Source organism: Arachis stenosperma, chromosome 6 (assembly GCF_014773155.1).
Source record: "Arachis stenosperma cultivar V10309 chromosome 6, arast.V10309.gnm1.PFL2, whole genome shotgun sequence".
NCBI lineage: Eukaryota > Viridiplantae > Streptophyta > Magnoliopsida > Fabales > Fabaceae > Arachis > Arachis stenosperma.
The window spans coordinates 3,368,284-3,388,098 of record NC_080382.1 but is presented as its reverse complement, the minus strand read 5'-3'; the positions used below and the strand labels follow the sequence as shown (position 1 = coordinate 3,388,098).

The 19,815-nt window shown below is 35.3% G+C and overlaps 1 protein-coding gene across 1 annotated transcript; it reads left to right on the top strand.

Annotated features, from left to right (window-relative positions):
- The first annotated feature begins 203 nt into the window (after positions 1 to 203).
- On the top strand, positions 204 to 19,144 carry LOC130933490 (protein PIR). Its single transcript, XM_057863125.1, has 30 exons — positions 204 to 478; positions 864 to 936; positions 1,099 to 1,163; positions 1,263 to 1,340; positions 1,583 to 1,702; positions 1,823 to 1,893; positions 2,064 to 2,156; positions 2,457 to 2,526; positions 2,715 to 2,779; positions 2,927 to 3,122; positions 3,278 to 3,434; positions 3,762 to 3,850; positions 3,972 to 4,163; positions 4,492 to 4,703; positions 5,676 to 5,823; positions 6,499 to 6,667; positions 7,142 to 7,218; positions 7,770 to 7,940; positions 8,134 to 8,210; positions 8,301 to 8,403; positions 8,564 to 8,683; positions 8,781 to 8,924; positions 9,116 to 9,259; positions 9,837 to 9,980; positions 10,610 to 10,697; positions 11,360 to 11,487; positions 11,753 to 11,960; positions 17,498 to 17,670; positions 18,119 to 18,328; positions 18,521 to 19,144. The coding sequence occupies exons 1-30, from the start codon at positions 425 to 427 to the stop codon at positions 18,713 to 18,715; spliced, it is 3,834 nt and encodes a 1,277-aa protein (XP_057719108.1). The 5' UTR covers positions 204 to 424; the 3' UTR covers positions 18,716 to 19,144.
- Positions 19,145 to 19,815: the final 671 nt, after the last annotated feature.

Below are 19,815 nucleotides of genomic sequence, written 5' to 3'. Positions count from 1 at the left end.
TATTTTAAAATAAATATTTTTAAAATTAAAAATTAAATATAAAATAATTTATTTTTAAATTATAAATATTTATTATTTAAAAAAATAACTTAATTAAGCTGTTTATTGAAGGTGAACTTTAATTGAAGATCGCATAACAAAAAAAAAAAAAAGTGTAAATCTGCTTTCTGCTGCGTACCTGACAGAACACAGAAAGTATAACGGAAAATACAGCAGAGTAGGAGGGCATTATGGTCCACATAAAACATCATACCTGCTCTTCCTTGCAATTGAAGGGTCCTCCAATGTACCAACCGAATGGTGAAGTGGGGAGAGATTTAGAGAATTAGAGAAAGAGGGAGAGAGAAAAACAAACCAAATCAATTGTAGTTGATCTCACGCTTTGTTTTCCCCTTCGATTTCAACTTCTACAATCGCAACGGCCATGGCTGTGCCCGTTGAGGAAGCCATTGCAGCTCTTTCCACATTCTCGCTTGATGTAACAACACTTCATTTTTCTCTTCCTTTTCAATTTTATTTCTGCTACATTTTCCTACTTCATTTTGTTGCTTAACTTGAAGTTCGCTTATGGATGGTTCTTTGCATTGTTCATACTCTGATTCTTCTGTAATTTACTTAATCCGAGCTGATTCTAATTGTAGAAACTTTCAATTTGGTTTTTATAAGTTGCACAAGCTTGTTTTAGACGTCCTATCCGAAATGTTTAGTAGTCAAAGCACGACTGAAACAAACTACTGATCCATGACTATTAGATTTGCGTGGAATGCAATTTGATGCTGAAGTTCCAAAGTAACCTATTTATAGGAACTTGAGGTTTTTGTTTAATTATATTCGAGTCCTTTTTTTTCGCCCTAATTTTGTAGGACGAGCAACCGGAGGTGCAAGGACCTGGAGTGTGGGTGTCAACTGAGAGAGGTGCAACAGATAGTCCAATAGGTACTGTTGTTTATGCTTCCATTGTTCTTTTATGGATATGTTATGAACTTGTGTTGTTATTGTTCTTAAACACTTCATGCATTTCAGCCTTTTTTTTTTCGAATTACAAATATACAATGCATGGCTGCCTAGTAATTATCATGTACTGGCCTCCTTTTGTAGAGTATAGCGATGTTTCTGCATACCGATTATCTCTATCAGAGGATACGAAAGCTCTCAATCAGCTGGTATTCTGCTTTTGGGCCAACACTTAGATCTGTTTGTTAGATGATTTTCATTTTCTTTTTAATTATAATTTTCTTACTGCTAATATGAAAACAATGTAGAACATCCTTACCCAAGAGGGGAAGGAAATGGCATCAGTGCTTTACACATATCGTAGTTGTGTCAAAGCCCTTCCGCAGGTGAATTTTCTCTTTAGTTACATCTAGTTGTCATTCTGCAAGTGAAAAAAGTCGCACTACTTAATTGATAGCTTTACATAATGCAGCATGACGTTTTACACACAGCTATTTTCTATATCACTTTTGGTTTATTGATAACATACACTATTAAACTTCTGGAGGGGAGGTACATTTTAAAGTTTTTCATTTCCATACATGTATACTGTCTCTTGTAATTTATACATTTTGCCACAATGGGGCAGCTTCCTGATTCGATGAAGCAAAGTCAAGCTGATTTATATTTGGAAACATATCAAGTTCTGGACTTGGAAATGAGTCGGTTGCGTGAAATTCAGCGATGGCAAGCATCAGCTTCATCAAAGGTATGAGATGTTGGTCACTTGTTGTATGGACCTTTTTTTAATTGTTTCTTTCCTTTTCAGAAACTGACAGATTCAGACATAGCATGTTAAGTATATCTGTCTATGTCATTTTGAATGCAGTTAGCTGCTGATATGCAACGTTTTTCTCGGCCTGAGCGACGCATTAATGGCCCTACAATATCTCATTTGTGGTGTGTTATGGTGCTTCATTTATTTTTTTTTATCTTTTAATTGATAACCTTATTGGCATTCTTATCTTCAACATCCTATTGGATTATATCACTGGGCTGTGGCCACTCCCTCCTTTCATTTCACACAATTTGTGTCGTTATATTTATGATATTTTTCTTCTTGACTCTAGGTCTATGTTGAAGTTACTTGATGTTTTGGTGCAACTTGATCATCTTAAAAATGCTAAGGCAAGCATACCTAATGACTTTTCTTGGTATAAACGGTAAGTATTTAATATCTGATTGTGTCACTTTATCGTCAAGTTCAGGATCTTCAAATTTTCTGTTCAGTTTGCCTCTGCTTTTCAATATATCTGATCTTAGAAATATGGAATCATCTTTTAGTAATTTGTGAAACTATAAAAGTCACTCAGAACATTGGCAAGCTTTCTACTATATATGATCTGCATGGTAATCTTTAGGGTAATAATCATGCAAACGCCTTTCTGATCAGTTTAGAAATTTTAAAACTACTTGGTGAAATTTCACATTTGATCTTTTTTTTTTTCTTCTCTACTTCTCAGAACTTTCACACAAGTCAGCGGTCAGTGGCAAGACACTGATTCAATGAGGGAAGAGTTGGATGATTTACAGGTACTTAATTGTTGATATTTCCTTGTTTATGGCATGTTGAATGCTCTGAATTTATTATGTTGTTGATTGCTTAAGAGATAATTTATTTCCCAAATTTTTCCCTTGTTTTTAGCTTTTGTATTGTTACATTTTTTTGGCCATGCCCAACCAAAGGTGAGCTGTGTTTGACATATTAGTTGTGTGTGCAGATTTTCTTGAGCACAAGATGGGCTATCTTGTTGAACCTGCATGTTGAGATGTTCCGTGTGAACAAGTATCCTATATATGATATCTATTTGATGTACTGGCATAATGTTACAAACAGGAACTAAGAACACCTATCTGTAACTAGTTTTTAGCATGTCACCATTTTTATTATTCTCCTCTTTCAGTTCTTCTTTGATTCCTTGACTTGAAATAGTGTGGAAGACATTCTTCAAGTACTTATAGTCTTTGTTGTAGAGTCTCTGGAGTTGGACTTTGCACTTCTCTTTCCAGAGCGCCACATACTCTTGCGTGTCTTGCCTGTTCTTGTAGTCCTAGTGACATCATCAGAGAAAGATAGTGAGTCTCTGTACAAGAGGGTGAAAATCAACAGACTGATCAATATATTTAAGGTATTATTGTATTTGTACGTTGATGATGTCATTCTATCAACTGGTTTATGAAAGAAATGTTACTATTAGATTATGTGAAAATTTTGCACAGAATTCTTTTCTCTTGTCAAGAAGTTTAAATCTATGTATTTTTCTCTTCTCTTCACTTTTGACAGAATGATGTGGTCATTCCTGCATTTCCAGATCTGCATCTGTCTCCTGCTGCAATTTTGAAGGAATTATCAACATATTTTCCAAAATTTTCTTCCCAAACTCGACTTCTTACCCTTCCAGCACCTCATGAACTTCCACCTCGTGAGGCACAAGAATATCCTTCAAATTGTTTTTGTGTTTTTACACATGATCTGATGCTGATTTGTAATTGTTGAACCAGTATTTCATTCCATGAAGGGATAGATTTTCCATTCTTTTGTGGCTTACCTGTTGTCACTTTCACCGCATATGGTTTATTGTGAATGTGACACATTATACTTAGGATAGTTTTATTATTTGGTTCATTATATGGTTTATTGTGGCTTACCTGTTTTTATATGTCTTGGGTTCGGTATAGTTTTGCAATCCAAGATCTTTTCATAAACTTATGATGTGCCTTCGTTGTAGTACCTTTAGAATGTAACCTTGACATGAGAGACACATATCAGAGACATTATCTGATCATCAATCATATTGGAGCAATTCGTGCTGAGCATGATGATTTCACAATTCGTTTTGCTTCAGCAATGAATCAGGTGCTGCACCTCTGCTCTGCCTGGGCTGCAAAAGAGAAGCTCTTTTTGAAATCTTATTTGTTTTTTTTTTTTTCTGTTAATTGCTTCATATCATTTAAAGCTTGCTACTATGTTTTTGCAGCTTTTGTTGTTGAAGTCAACTGATGGCTCTGATGTTGATTGGAGCAAAGAAGTAAAGGGTAACATGTATGATATGATTGTTGAAGGTTTTCAGCTATTAAGCAGATGGACTGCACGCATCTGGGAACAATGTGCTTGGAAGTTTTCTCGACCATGCAAGGATGCATCCCCATCATTCTCAGACTATGAAAAGGTGAGGATGCTCAAGATGCCAATTTTATTTTCATGTTGATGACAAAGAATTTTAGTATTTATCACTTGATTAACCTGTTTATTTTATTAGCTAAGAGCTTGTTAATTAACCACTTAGCATTTATCGCCCATTGATGCATTTATTAGGTTATGCTGTTACACCCTTTGGGTGCAACCCTTTCCCGGATTCTGCAAAACATGGGATTCTTGTGCTCTGGGGTCCCTTTTTACTATTTACGGCTTTGAATCTAGTTACCATAATCTGGTTTGAGTAAGTTAGCTTCAAAATAACTTGGAGAAATATATTTCTGCAAAATGTTTTCTTGTAGGTTGTACGATATAATTACACTGCAGAAGAAAGGAGAGGGCTGGTTGAACTTGTAAGCTACATAAAGAGTGTTGGATCTATGATGCAGCGGTGTGATACACTGGTTGCTGAGGCTTTATGGGAAACAATACATGCTGAGGTTCAAGACTTCGTCCAAAACACATTAGCTTCTATGTTACGGACTACTTTTAGAAAGAAGAAGGACCTGTCTAGGTAGGATCCAATTTCACGTTACATTGTATAAAATAGTTAGTTTTTGCAGCTTCATGTTGAAACTATTCATGAAAGTCCTAAAATTGCTCCTGGGGTGTCATGAAACTCTAAGGTACTGGTACCATTGCAGCTAACTAAACAGATAATGCACATAATATAGCAGAATATAGTGTTACTGTAAGCTAGTAGATAATGCAGAGGATAGAGTGGAGAATAGAAGAAGATGGAATGGCAGCTGAGGGGCTGAATGGTATCATTGAGGTATCATGCTCTCCGTGTGATGATGTCATTGAATATAAAGAATGAAATAAGAATGATAGATGGTGGCATTCGAGAGGCCACAGGGCATGCCCAGCCTAATTTCCAAGATCCTTCCCTCTAACTCTCTTCTCCTCTCTTATATAGAATGTTATTTCTCCCTCTCCCCTCTAACAAACACCACTACTGTGTGAAGCTGGCAGAGTTAGTTACAAGACTTTCCATGCCCAAAATACCCTTACTTTCTATTTCTTTCCCCTAAACCATATATAAGGTATGTTACAATAACATCACTTTTGTGTATCAGAAATATATTTTCTTCATTATGCAACTTGAAAAAGGGTTGGTTTGAAGATACAATTTTATGTCTGAGGAAGTAGATAGGATCAAGAGAGAGAACTTGTTGAAAGTACATAAGTGATCTGAGATTTGGGAAAACATTCTCTCTCTCTCTCTGGTTGAGTTTAGACAATTGAGTGGCCATGGTTTTCAAATTTGCAATTTCGCACTTGTTGTTTCAGTCATTTTTGAAGTCAATTTTTATTTCTAAAACACAATATTTGATGGTTTAATGAATTTTTTTCTATGATGGTTAACTTCCTGATAGAATTTTGAAAGTGGTTCTGTGTTTGAATAGTATGCATCATATAATAGTTGTTTCTTGCTTAAAAAACTTAAATCACTCGTTTCAATCACCCTGATGTGTACTTTTAGGATTCTTTCGGATATGAGGACCCTTTCAGCTGATTGGATGGCTAATACAAACAAGTCTGAATCCGAGTTACAGTCCTCACACCATGGAGGTGAAGAAAGTAGAGCAAACATATTTTATCCAAGGGCAGTTGCCCCTACCGCCGCTCAGGTTTGCTTTCAAATTTGCTTTCTGAACTGTGCTGTATAACGTGTACCCATTGATTCTTGATATGCTTACACTTGAAGAGCGATATTCATATGAATTCTTATCAAAACTAACTATGTATTCTGCTTGTTGTGTAGATGTTTTGTTGACCTAGCAAGCTTGCATATGGGCTTATGTTTTAATAGAAAGCAAATATGCAGCTTTGTTTTGAAATATTGCACAGACTTAGAAAGTATTTATGGAATCATGCATTCTCTCCCCCTCCCCCCCCCTCTTCTCTCTCTCTCTCTCTCTCTCTCAATTTTTGTTTCTAAATTTTAAATTAAATTTTAAAACTCTGGCCTTATGTACGAAATTTCCTTCAGGTTTCCATGTATTCACACTGTTTGATTGATATTGTTAGAGGAGAAGTGTATTGAGCATTGTCATGAAAAGCTTCTACATCCCTGCTTGTGCTGCTTTTGGAGTTCTTCTAGTGGATTTCTGTTGCTTTTTAATTTTATTTTTTATTTATTTATTTTTATTAATCGATATTTGGTCCATCATATGCATACACGTCATGTAGATCCTGCTTTTGTGTCTTACATATACTTGAATGCAAACATTGAAAGTGATGATATTCTACCTACTGCGTATTCCACCAAATTTCCAATTGCTTAATTAATATCTATGATACAGGTGCACTGCTTGCAATTCTTAATATATGAGGTGGTTTCTGGTGGTAACCTACGGAGGCCTGGCGGACTCTTTGGTAACAGTGGCTCAGAAATTCCAGTTAATGATTTAAAACAGCTGGAGACTTTTTTTTACAAGCTTGGTTTTTTCCTTCATATTTTGGACTACTCAGGTAATGGTCTTTTGTCGACCCTGGAATATATATTGTGACAAAGACTCATTCTTTGGGCCCATTATCCATTGATAGATCCAAAACCTACACCAACAGTCTCTTCAATCTAGCTGACCCGAGCTCCAAATGGTTCATATCCAGTATTAGGAAGCTAGTTTGGAAATTGTATATTCTCTATCACATCTCTGTTAACAAAATCATATGGTTGCACAAATACTCCTGGCTTCACAGTGCACCATTTCCAACCAAGGGCTTAGCCCACTCTTGTCTGATGGAGCAGAAGTGTAACTTGAACACTACCCAATAATTGAAACAATAGTAAAGAACACTTGTGGTGGGGTTGACATATGCCTGATTATGAACAGAGTTGCATTGGAATAAAACATCATTTGAAGCAGTTAAATGATTTAGAATGCTTTGCTTCATTGCCTTGTTACTTTTAGTGTAAACTAACTTATGTGATGATTCTTGCAGTGACAGTTGCAACATTGACAGATCTTGGTTTCTTATGGTTTAGGGAATTTTATTTAGAGTCTTCGAGAGTAATTCAGGTAATACTCACACCACTAGATTATTTGAACTACACATCTTTTTCACCATAAACACTCCTTGATGGGAACAGTGTAAAAAATATCATTGCTACTTGCTACATATTTTCCAGTTTTTCACTCAGAAATCTATTATTCACTTGTATTTGAACTACATGACCAAATAACGGTAAGCTAGCAGCTTGAAATGTGTAATAGAGCTTATTGCTTGGCTTCACATGGATTCGTTTTCATTTATGTTCCCCCTCTTTCTGTTTGTTTGTGTTTTATAAAAATAATTAAGAAAGATGATTGGTATATGTTGTGTATCTGATCTTTCCTCACACTTGTTTATAGCTTTCTATGAATTTACATATGCTGACAAGATGCCATTTTTGTATTTTAGGGTTTTTAATGTTACATTTCGAACTTGGTTATTGTACTGCATTTCACGCTTTAACTGCCTGATTCATGGCCTGCTTACTTTTCTCTCATTTTTTTCCCCAATTTTCTTCCATGAATTTATTTTTCTACCACCATGCTTGTACTAAAATTGGTCAAAATGTTCCGTGCAGTTTCCAATTGAATGTTCTCTTCCATGGATGTTGGTGGATTGTGTCCTTGAATCACCAAATTCTGGTCTTCTTGAGAGTGTTTTGATTCCACTAGATATCTATAATGATTCAGCTCAGCAAGCATTGGTGTTGCTGAAGCAACGATTTCTGTATGATGAAATTGAAGCTGAGGTATTAGACACTTCCATCACAATGTTAAATGATTATTTAGTGAATTTTTGTGAAGTACTATAATCTTTTATACAGCTTCTTTTAGGTGTAGAATCCTCATATTCTACAATCTTAAGTACAGTAAATTAATGGAAGTAACTTGTATTCTTTCTCTTTTCCATGCTCCTGCAATTGATCAAACCTTTCTTGACAGGTGGATCATTGTTTTGATATATTTGTTTCGAAATTGTGTGAAACCATTTTCACATATTACAAAAGTTGGGCAGCAAGGTAGGCTGGGTTTCTAATGACTTATCCAGATTTACTTTTGATTATTTTATGTACTAACCTGTTTTCACCGTTGGTGCCAAAATTGTGCAGTGAATTGCTTGATCCTTCCTTCCTCTTTGCCTCAGACAATGCAGAAAAGTATTCTGTGCAGCCTATAAGGCTCAATATGCTGTTGAAAATGACTAGAGTGAAGGTTAATAGATTACATCATATAAACTTTTACCTCCCAAGATTTGCTTTGGTGGATCAATGGGTTATCTTGTATTGTTTTGTTGTTTTTTTCTTTTTTGGGATATAGTTTAAATTTGAGTAACTATTATTCTCTCATATGATCAAAATCATTTGATGCACAGTTGCTCGGAAGGATGATTAATTTGCGAAGTTTGATCACCGAACGGATGAACAAAGTTTTCCGTGAAAATATTGAGTTTCTGTTTGATCGATTTGAGTGTCAGGATCTGTGTGCCATAGTGGTTAGTCGTCTACTTTTTTTCCACTTCCCTAAGCCAACAACTATGTTCCTCTTTCAGAATCCATTAACTAAAGCTATACTCTACTATTTTATTTCAGGAAGTAGAGAAGCTACTGGATATCCTAAAACATTCACACGAACTACTGTCGAGAGATCTTTCTGTTGACTCTTTCAGTTTGATGTTGAATGAGATGCAGGAAAACATTTCTCTTGTTTCATTTTCTAGCCGACTGGCCTCACAGGTATATCCTTTCATACTAAGGATCTTTCAGCTTGATGTTTCTCTGCGTTGTGCATTAATAAGACATCCTGCATTGAGAATTCACATTATTTTTCTAATGTCAAGTCCTCTTGCAGAAACCGCAATCTGATTTCAGAATTGATTCGTGTCCTGCATTTTGACAAGGTCTTCTTTATTTTTTTGGCATGCTAGATTTGGTCTGAGATGCAAAGTGATTTTTTGCCAAATTTCATCCTCTGCAACACCACTCAACGTTTTATCAGATCATCAAAGGCTGTTCCTGTTCAAAAGCCATCCATACCTTCTGCTAAGCCTAGTTTCTATTGTGGTACTCAAGTACGCATTCCTGTTGCATCAATTTTCATTAAAGAATATTTGAAAATCAATTGTAATAGTGTCGATTGCTTAACTATCTTATGCTATGGTAAACATAAGATACAGATACTTCCACTTTTAGCACAACTGAATACATATGTGTGTGTGAAATAAGTTTATTAGACTGGTGTCTCTGTTCAATTTTGTTTATCTTGATTTCCATTGGGAAGTCTAACAATGTACGTGTGTCTTGTATGAAACCTTGATATAAATGTGCCAAATGGAAGTCTGACCAAATTTCTTGGATTTCAGAGCATTTGTTTTCCGGATCCCCTGCCCCCTCTTTTTAAACTATCATTCTTGTGTGTTTTTTGTATTAGTTTCTGTGTTTGACACACATCAAGTTATAACTATATTTATATGTGTATATAGTGTATGTGACAGGGGAAGAAGTGAATGTTTGTGTATCTGTATTTGTGTTTTACTAATTTCTTTCCGTGCATACAAGTTCCCCTCTTGTTTTGGTTCCCCCTTTTTATAAAAATCTTCTGAAAGAGATACCACTTTCTTATCATTTTACTCCATCTCTATATGCTAGGATTTGAATTCTGCTCATCAAAGTTTTGCACGATTGCATAGTGGATTCTTTGGAATGCCTCACATGTTTTCTATTGTTCGACTTCTGGGATCCCGATCATTACCTTGGCTTATTAGGGCCCTTCTTGATCACATATCAAACAAGGTATTTCATTTTTATGTCGTCTAAATGAGTTAGTTTGACTGACACTTGCTGATCTGTGAAAACTCCTGAAATCTTCCTTGCTTATTATGATGAAAATTTTTTACATATCAAGGGTAAACCTTTTATCATAACACAACTATTGCATCCATATCTAAGACACCTATGCCATCTGTCAGTAACAGGCAATGTGGTACAGAATTTTTTGGATTTTTGGAGAAATGATGAGGTGATTCTGAATAAACATGTGAAAATGAGTTAGAACATTGAATGAATTCATGTGTTGATAGGTTCAAAATGATATGCTCAGTGCAATGGGATATTAGTGGCAACATGTTAGATCATGGATTAATTCAAATATAGATCCACATTGAATTTCAGAGAAACTTAAATAGTTGTGTCAGAATCTTTTACAAATGCCCCTTTTTTAAACCTTCTAGCTTACTCCTTCTCTTCTCGTCTTAGGAACCCACTGAAACTTTCTAGCTATTTTAACCATTGGGTACTGATTTTGAATTATGGATTGCACATTTATGAATTTGGTGCATATTCATTTGTGTCTGTATTTTTTACATTATATTATAGAAAATCTAGAGGTGGCTCACTGACAATGTACTGCCTGCCATTTTCAGATAACTTTGCTTGAACCAATGATCACAGGGTTACAAGAATCCTTACCTAAATCAATTGGACTTCTGCCTTTTGATGGAGGTGTGACAGGTACAAGATGACATTTTCCTTTCACTGTACCTTTTTTTTTTGGTCTGAAAATTTTCTGTGATGTTTAAATGTAAAGTTCTATCAAGTCACCAAAAAAAAAAAATGTAAAGTTCTATCACATCTTGAAAGAAAATTATCCTTAATCAGTACTCACGGAAATTCCTAAAAACTTGGTATATATTTGTGCAGAAAGCAGAATCATTCACAAAATCAGGGCATGTTTTGTTACATAACCTATGCTAATAGTTCTTATATTTGGATAATGCATGTATTGTACTGCATTCTGAATTCATGTAACATAGGCATTAATCATAGGGTGCCTGACTTTCTAAAATGAGCATTAATTATTAGTAGCATATATTTCCTTGTCCTTATATGTATATATGGCTTCTTTCTTTGTCTTGCTTTAGAGTCAAAAGTACTCAACTGATTTTGAATTTGGAGATCATTGGTGGAGGACAATTAAACCTTAGAAGCACAGAAATGTTTTACTAGAAATGCATTAATACAGCTATATTTCACTGTCATCACTCGTAGTGACTCTTAAACAAAATATCTTTTTTTTTTTTTTGGTAAAATAAACAAAATATCTTTACTATGAAACCCGGTACAGCACATACATGATCAAATCTGTGAAATTAGTTCTTTGATTATCTCTGCAGGGTGTGTCAGACTTGTGAAAGAACATCTTAATTGGGAGACAAAATCAGAGCTGAAAGCCGAGGTTCTTCATGGCATAAAAGAGATTGGAAGTGTACTATACTGGATGGGGCTTCTAGATATTGTATTGGTCAGTAACCTAGTGCAGCTATCAATTTATTTATCATTTGTTTTGACATAACTCGGTGAGTGAATAAATAAGTTTTGTTTCGACACTAAGATTGAACAAATAAATCTCAGAGAAAGGCTGCTTTATCCCTTGCAAATAGGGAGGAATAACCTTTTGTTTCTCTTTACTTAAGGACTCAGCATCTCTTCTTTGTAAGAGATTGTGACTTTTTCTTTTGAATGTTTTCTTGCTCTCTTTAATGATTAATATGCTGGATCTGTGACAGAGAGAAATAGATACTAAGAATTTCATGCAAACTGCTCCTTGGCTGGGCTTACTTCCTGGAGCCGATGGACAAATATTAACTACTCAAGATAGTGGTGACAGCCCTGTTGTTAGTCTCTTTAAATCAACTGCTGCTGCGATGGTTTCATATCCTGGTTGCCCTTCTCCTACCTCTTTCCACATCATGTCAAAGCAAGCAGAAGCAGCAGGTAATTGGATGATTTCCAACTTCCTTTTCTGTTGACTTGCCGTATTCCCCAGTAAAAATAAAATATAAGGTGCACGTGTTGGATGTTAAGAAGATAGTTGAAAACTGGAGTTCTTGAAGCAATGCTTGTGCAGCAAGAAACTGCTGTAACATGCAGTAGATGATGTTGAACACAGAGATAGATTAACAGAGAAGAAGAGAGTAAGCAAGAGTAAAAGAGAAACAATTGTGATGATCTATGAAACTGAATTGAATTACAAACAGTACCAAACCAAGAGGTATATATATACACAGAAAGAGTAAAGCAAGCTAACTCTAACTACTCAACTAACTAACCACACTACTAACCAAACTTCCAGCTCTATGAGATTTACAATATTGTCCTTCACACCCACCTCAAGCTCAAGTCAGACCTTGGTATGACTCTGAGCTTGTGCTTCAACTTCTCAAATGTAGCAGCAGAGAGTGGCTTGGTCAAGATATCAGCCACTTGATCTGTCCTAGGAATATGCATAATATGAAGAGCATTCTTTCTCAATTTATCTCTGATCAATTGAACCTCCAACTGAAAATGTTTATATTTATCATGCATCACAGGGTTAGCAGTGAGTAACACAGTACTCAAGTTATCACAATAGATTGTAGGTGAAGTAGGCAATCGAATTTCAAGTTTTTCTAACAGATTCCTAAGCCAAACAAGCTCAGCCTCACAAGATGCTGAACTCCTGAATTCTGCTTCTGTAGAGGACCTGCTAATCGTTGCTTGCTTCCTACAAGACCAACAAATCCGATTAGCACCTAAAGAAATGCAAAAACCTGAAACTGACCTTCTGCCCTCCAAATCTGTTGCCCAATCTGAGTCACTAAAGCCATACAGCCGTAGTCTTGACATTTGTAAAGAACAAGACCATGATCCTTGGTCCCTTCAAGGTATCTGAGCACCCTCTTGGCTGCTTTCTAGTGTGCAAGCAAGGGAGAGTGCATGAACTGGCTGATCTTACTAATAGCAAATCGAATATCAGGTCTAGTGACGCATAAATATTTCAATGATCCCAACATTGTTCTAAATAACTTGGGATCTTCAAAATTTACAGAACCAGTAGATAGGAGTTGTAGTGAAGAGATCATGGGAGTAGGCATTGAACTAGCCCCTGCCGTGCCAAGTTTAGAAAGTAAATCTTTGATATACTTGGTTTGAGAAAGGTGCAATTGACTTGAACCAGTATACCAAGGAAGTAACTCAATTCCCCTAAGTCTTTAAGGGCAAAAACAGCATCTAATCTTTTAATCATATCACTGATTTCATCAGATTTATCACCAGTTGTAATAATGTCATTAACATAGCATAATATGTACATAGTAGAAGATGCTGTTTTTCTAATGAACAATGATGTGTCAGTTTTAGCATTCTGAAAACCAAAAGTACATAAAGTGTTGCTAAGCTTAAGAAACCATTCTCTAGGAGCTTGTTTCAAGACATAGAGAGATTTGTTAAGCTTGCAAACATGTGTCTCAGCATGTTGTTCAAAACCAATAGGCTGTTTCATGTAAATAATTTGATGAAGGTTACCTTTTAAAAACGCATTGTTAAAATCAAACTGTCTAATTACCCAATTTCTGGATAAAGCAAACATAATACAGTCCTAATTGTTGTTGATCGAATCATTGTGCTGAAGACTTTATCAAAGTCAAAGCCCCCCTCATCTTGATAAAAACCTTGTGAAACTAGTCTGGCTTTGTGTTTCTGCACACTTCCATCAGGGTTTTTCTTAATAGAATAAACCCACTTACATCCTATAACCTTAGCATCTTGAGGCTTAGGAACTAAAGTCCAGGTATTGGTTCTAAGCAGGGCATTATACTCATCTTTTATAACACTTTTCGATTGAGGAAATTGAAGAGCAACCTTAGTGGTCTTAGGAGGTTGTTCATCATATGAATTAGTAGTCACATCTGTAATAAACACCCTAGGCCTAGAAGTTCCAATTTTAGATCTAGTTAGCATAGCATGTGTGTTTGTGCTTGTGTCAGAAGTTATATTAGTGTTGGCATTAGCAGATTCTTGTTAATTAGATTATTAGAAGAAGGAAGAACTCCAGATATAGGGATAGTGTCACTAGTTGGAGATATGTTAGTGTTGTGATCAATAGAAGTCTGATTAGGATTAGGGGAAATAATAGGAGTACAATTATCAACATTGCAATTATCATTTTGGACAGATTTAGGCAAGTTAGCAGAAATAGTAGGATGGTTATTAGAATTAGTGAAAGGATCCTGAGGATTAGTACTAGACAAGAAATTTGAATTTGCAAGGATATTGTTATTTGTATGTTGTGGAACACTAATTTGAGGTCCTATGCTGGGAATAACTAAGTCAGATTTAAGTAAGACTGTAGAACTGCAAGAATTAAACAACTAATTATATGGAAATTGATTTTCCTCAAACAAAAATTCCTTGAAATGTAAATCTTTCCATTTGTTGCTAAGCACTTATACCCATTATACCAAGAATCCCAAGAAAATGCATTTTTGTTATCTAAAGTCAAGATTAGTTTTGTTATACGGCCTAAGCAAAGGAAAACAAGCACTACCAAAAACTCTTAAAGATTGATAATCTGGAAATTGGTTAAAAATAACTTCAAAAGGAGATTTGTTAGATAATACCTCAGTAGGAAGTCTATTTATCAGGTATGTTGCTGTCATTACAGCTTCATCCCAATAAATCATATAGCTGCCAAACTCATCTCAATGAGATGTCTATGCTTTCTCTCAGCTCTACCATTTTGTTGAGAGATATATGGGCTAGAAAACCTGTGACGTATCCCTTCTTGCACCATATAATCTGCAAAAGCTTTTGAGGTGTATTCACCACATTATCAGATTGCAACTCTTTAAGCTTGCAATTTGTTAGTCTTTCCATAAATGTCTTGTAGTGTTTGAAAGCATTAAGAACCCGTGTTTTATTAACCAATAGAAAAGTGCAAGTATATATAGAGAAAGCATCTATAAAAGTTACATAGTATCTAAAACCAAGGTGAGAAATCAAAGGTGCTGGGTCCCAAACATCAGAATATACCAATTATAGTGGGGCAATATTGTTGTAAGAGATTATGGAAAAGGAAGATTATGCATCTTACATTCATTAATAGCAGAATCTGGAATTTTGTTTGATGTGGTAAGATTACACTTATTCAGTATAGTGTTTACAGTTTTAGTGGCCGAGTGACCTAATCTCTTATGCCACAAATCAAAGGAACATATAGAGACGACTAAAACATGTGACAGATTGGATGAGCAATTCTTTGGCACAAATTGGTAAAGTCCATTCTTTCTAAAACCTTGTTGTAGGAGTTTCTGTGTAAACTGGCATTTCACAGCACAATGATAAGCATAAAATCCAAAATAAACACAATTATCTTTGGCAAACATAGAAACATTAATTAGATTTTTGGTAATTTGTGGAGAATGTGTTAATTTCTGTAGAGAAAACCACCATCTTGAATTTATAGCATAAAGAAAAGAACTACCTGTATGTGATACGGGAATACCTGAGTCATTACCAAGATGAACTTGTTCTGGACCAAGATATTCTGAAGATGTAAGCATACTGGATTGCTTGGAGGTCACATGATGAGTAGCACCTGTATTAGGGTACCAAGAAGGATCTAACACTATGCTAGGAACAGTGAGATATGCAGATGGATTCTGGAATGATGTTGCTGGTGGTAGAGGAGTGGTGTAAGAAGAATTGGATTGTGACGCTATGGTTGACAGATTTGAAGATGAATTGGATGAGTTTGAGTTATTGAATTGGGATTGAGAAGGGTGTGGTATTTCTTGGTTAAATCGATGGAAACAATTCCATGCAATATGGACCAAATCTACCACAAACTTGACACTGAGGTCTGTTGTTACCATAGAAGGATCTACCTCCTCTGCCAAAACGTCCACCACCTCTACCTCTTCTTCCACCATTAGTTCTCAGATTGGTAGGAATCTGTGGAAAAGAACCTTGTGCAATATATGCCTGAAACATAGAGTTACCAGGTTTTCTGAATTTCTCATTCATATCATCGTGTGTAAGCACCATAGTTTCCACTTCAGCTAAGCTGAACGTCTCAGATTTAGAATTAACCATAGTCAATAGAACATCATAGTCTTCATTTGGCCCTTCCAAGATTGCTTCAATGTATTGATCAGAGATAAGATTCTCTCCCAAGGCAGTAAGAGAATTTGCAATGTTCTTGATTTGAGAGATATAGTCAGAGGCATTCAAACCTTGATGGTCTTCAGCTGAGTCTTCAATTGCTTGATCTTGTATTTGGTGGACTTTGCAAAATGGTCTTCAATCCTTGCCCAAATTTCAAAAGCAAATGTACATCCAACCATCTTATTCTTGAATGTTACATCGAGCAAGCATCCAAGAAATCATATTATAATTATCCTGGTGCCATTGCTTATACTTTGAAGTTTCAATACCTGCTACTTGATTTTCTGGTGATTCATGTTGAAGAGGAATTCAATTTTGGTGAAGACGATCTTGCAGATCTTGCCCCCAAATTGCAAATAGTGCTTCTTGTTGCCAAGTCTTATGATTTGTCTCTGTCAATTTGTCTGCAATTGGGTTGAAGGGTTTTTGTTGAAAGAAATTAGACGGGAGGGATGCAATTGTTTGAGGTGTGATTTGAGCATTTGATTTGTTGGAGTTGCCCGAGTCTTCATCAGAGTCTACTATGTATCTTTGATCCTCAGCTTTTGATATCAAGAAGGAGTTCTTGAAGCAATGCTTGTGCAGCAAGAAACTGCTGCAAGATGCAGTAGATGATGTTGAATAGAGAGATTAACAGAGAAGAAGAGAGTAAGCAAGAGTAAAAGAGAAACAATTGTAATGATCTATGAAACTGAATTGAATTACAAACAGTACCAAACCAAGAGGTCTATATATATAGAAAGAGTATAGCAAGCTAACTATAACTACTCAACTAACTAACCACACTACTAACTAAACTTCCAGCTCTCTGAGTCATTTACAACATTGTCCTTCACGAAAACAAGCTCAGATTATGACAGTAGGAAGTATAATTTGGTACAAGGTATTTCAAAAAGATGGTGGAAATTAAATAAACAGAAGTAGGAAGACAAACAATATTTATTTATAGAATCTTGTATCAGTATGATGTGGTGGAGATAGCTGTTCTGGTTCTGGACATATTCCATGCCAGATTGATGGCAAAAAGATTGAAAATGGAATTTCTAACAAAAGAGCTGCAAGCTCCAAAGCGATTTGCTTCTGTGACTGTACCCTCCCAAACATGAAAATGCTTCGAAATTTTTTAGGTGCAGTTTGCTATTCGCACATCATCAACGACAGAATTTCACGCATCTTCAATTTAGTGATGTATAGTGTTTATCCCATTTTTCTTCACATTTTTTCCTAGTGATGATATCGGCCTTAATGTTATGTTATATGTACATTTACTTTTGTTGTCTTGAAAAATGAGCATTTTATTTTTGCTGATGATGTTATTATTATTACAGATCTTTTATACAAAGCTAACTTGAATACTGGAAGTGTCCTGGAGTATGCATTAGCTTTCACCAGTGCTGCATTAGATAAATATTGTAGTAAATGGAGTGCTGCGCCCAAGACAGGCTTCATTGATATTACAATTTCTAAAGATTTCTACAGAATATACAGTGGTCTCCAAATTGTAAGGGGAAACTTTCCACAAAACTATGTTGATTTTTTTTAAAGTACATATATACCCCTTTCCTTTTTAATAGTTTTCTAGTGCATTGAAGGCGTTACATAGGATTTGCTAAACTTCACTTTCTGCATTAGCATTTGTGTTGGGGTTGGACGGGTCCGTATCCCTCCCTCCCTCCCTCCCTCTTTCTCTCTCCCTCTCTCTCTAATACTCTTCTTGATAGAGATATAACCATTCATGTGTCTTTTCTTATCAACTTAAACTTAGAAGTCTAGAGTTTGATTATTGTTGACCCCAAAAGAAAAAATTTCAGCATAAGACAAATAAAAAGAGAAAAAAGACCTATGCAACAATTCACGCAATTCCAAAAAGCCTAGGTTTCATGACATATTTATTTATTTTCTTTTGGTTAAACTTTAGTTTGACTTGGTCTTTTGCTTGGACCACATAGGGATACTTGGAAGAGTCTGCAGAAGTGTCATCAAATAGTCATGAAAGGCTAGGAGATTCAGTTGCTTGGGGTGGATGCACTATAATATATTTGCTTGGGCAACAGCTACATTTCGAGCTCTTTGACTTTTCATATCAGATACTCAATATTGCAGAAGTAGAGGCTGCATCTGTCATACAAACACATAAGAACTCACACTTTGCTATGCAGGTTTATATTTCTTCCTCGATTCAAAGCCAAAGAACCTTTGCTTATTTTACGTAATTATGATCTGTTATATTTATCAAGTCAATTACTGCATATGCCTAAATAATTATTGTGTATTTCTTCAATATACTAACCTATTATAATGTCTAGAGGTGAATCGAACTTCATTGATCGCATTTATTATTCTTTCAACAGGGATGGGAAGTCTTATTGGAAGCAATGAAAAAGGCAAGGAGATTAAATAACCATGTATTCTCCATGCTTAAAGCACGCTGTCCGCTTGAAGAAAAGACAGCCTGCGCTATTAAGCAAAGTGGTGCTCCATTGCATCGCATAAAATTTGAGAACACAGTATCTGCGTTTGAAACACTGCCGCAGAAAGGTTCATAACCGACCCGTGTTCCATCAAATTGTGTGCCGTGTCCTCTCTCTCCGTATATATTGTAACCTTGTGGTGTATATGTAATTTAAAGCAAGCATAGTATGTAAAAGTTTCATGAGTCGAGATTGCTATTGGGTGGGGTAGCACTTTTTGCCTTTGATTAGGAAAATGTGTTATAGGGATTTGAATTTGATTTGATTTTTTCCCCCTTAGTGTAATTACGAGTTGTGGTAGTGGTTAGATATAATCTATCAATACATTACAGCTACAGTTCGATTTGCGTTTAAGTCTTACTTTATTACGATATTAACCACTTTTTGGTCATGGGCTTTCAATTATAACTCGTAATATTGTAAACATTTTGGCATGCACGTCGTCGAACCAGGTGGGTGTATTTAATATCAGTGGTTGAAGGTGGTTCAACCGTTCAAGTGGTATCTTATATGTCTCCAAAACAGCCACATATGAGTTTGAATTTGGCTTTTAGTCAGTAGTGAAAACAAAAAAAAAAAGGAACATATATAATGTATGTGCGTGTGTAGTTGAGCATGTTTGTTGCAAAGACAAAAAATATTTGAAAAAATTATGGGTGAAATTTTGTACGATGAGATTAGCGTTCAAAATCCTTTTATGCACCTTCGCAACCTTTCAGGTTAGGACTTAGGAAACATGGTATTCAGGTATTACTAGTAAGACCAAGAAGAATAAAGTCTATACCACTTATAAAAGAAAGGTTAACATTTATTTAGGTAAGTTACGTGGCACTGGATTTGATAGTCTCAGAACGTTTGGATCATTAAATGATCCCATAACAAAACATATTTTTTAAGTTTTTTAATAACTGTAAAGTAGTCTTTATTTAATTTTAATTATAAATTAATTTTTTATATATTATTTAATTATAAAATTAATTTTTTATTTTATAAATTATTATTTTATCATTTATTGATCATGTTTATTAATAATAAAAAACTAAAACAATAACAAATTAGATCTTTCATTACTCGTAATAAATATTTTGCAATCTTAATCGATCATAATTTTATCATTGATCCGTTACATACATATTGGATTGAGAAAATCGTATTTGTTAGAAATTCAATCGATT

Excerpts from the sequence above, each read along its gene's own strand:
- LOC130933490 (XM_057863125.1), top strand. The coding sequence starts at position 425 with ATGGCTGTGCCCGTTGAGGAAGCCATTGCAGCTCTTTCCACATTCTCG. Across the intron at positions 1,894-2,063 it reads CCTACAATATCTCATTTGTG|GTCTATGTTGAAGTTACTTG; the intron begins GTGTGTTATGGT and ends TCTTGACTCTAG. Across the intron at positions 3,435-3,761 it reads TCGTGAGGCACAAGAATATC|AGAGACATTATCTGATCATC; the intron begins CTTCAAATTGTT and ends GAGACACATATC.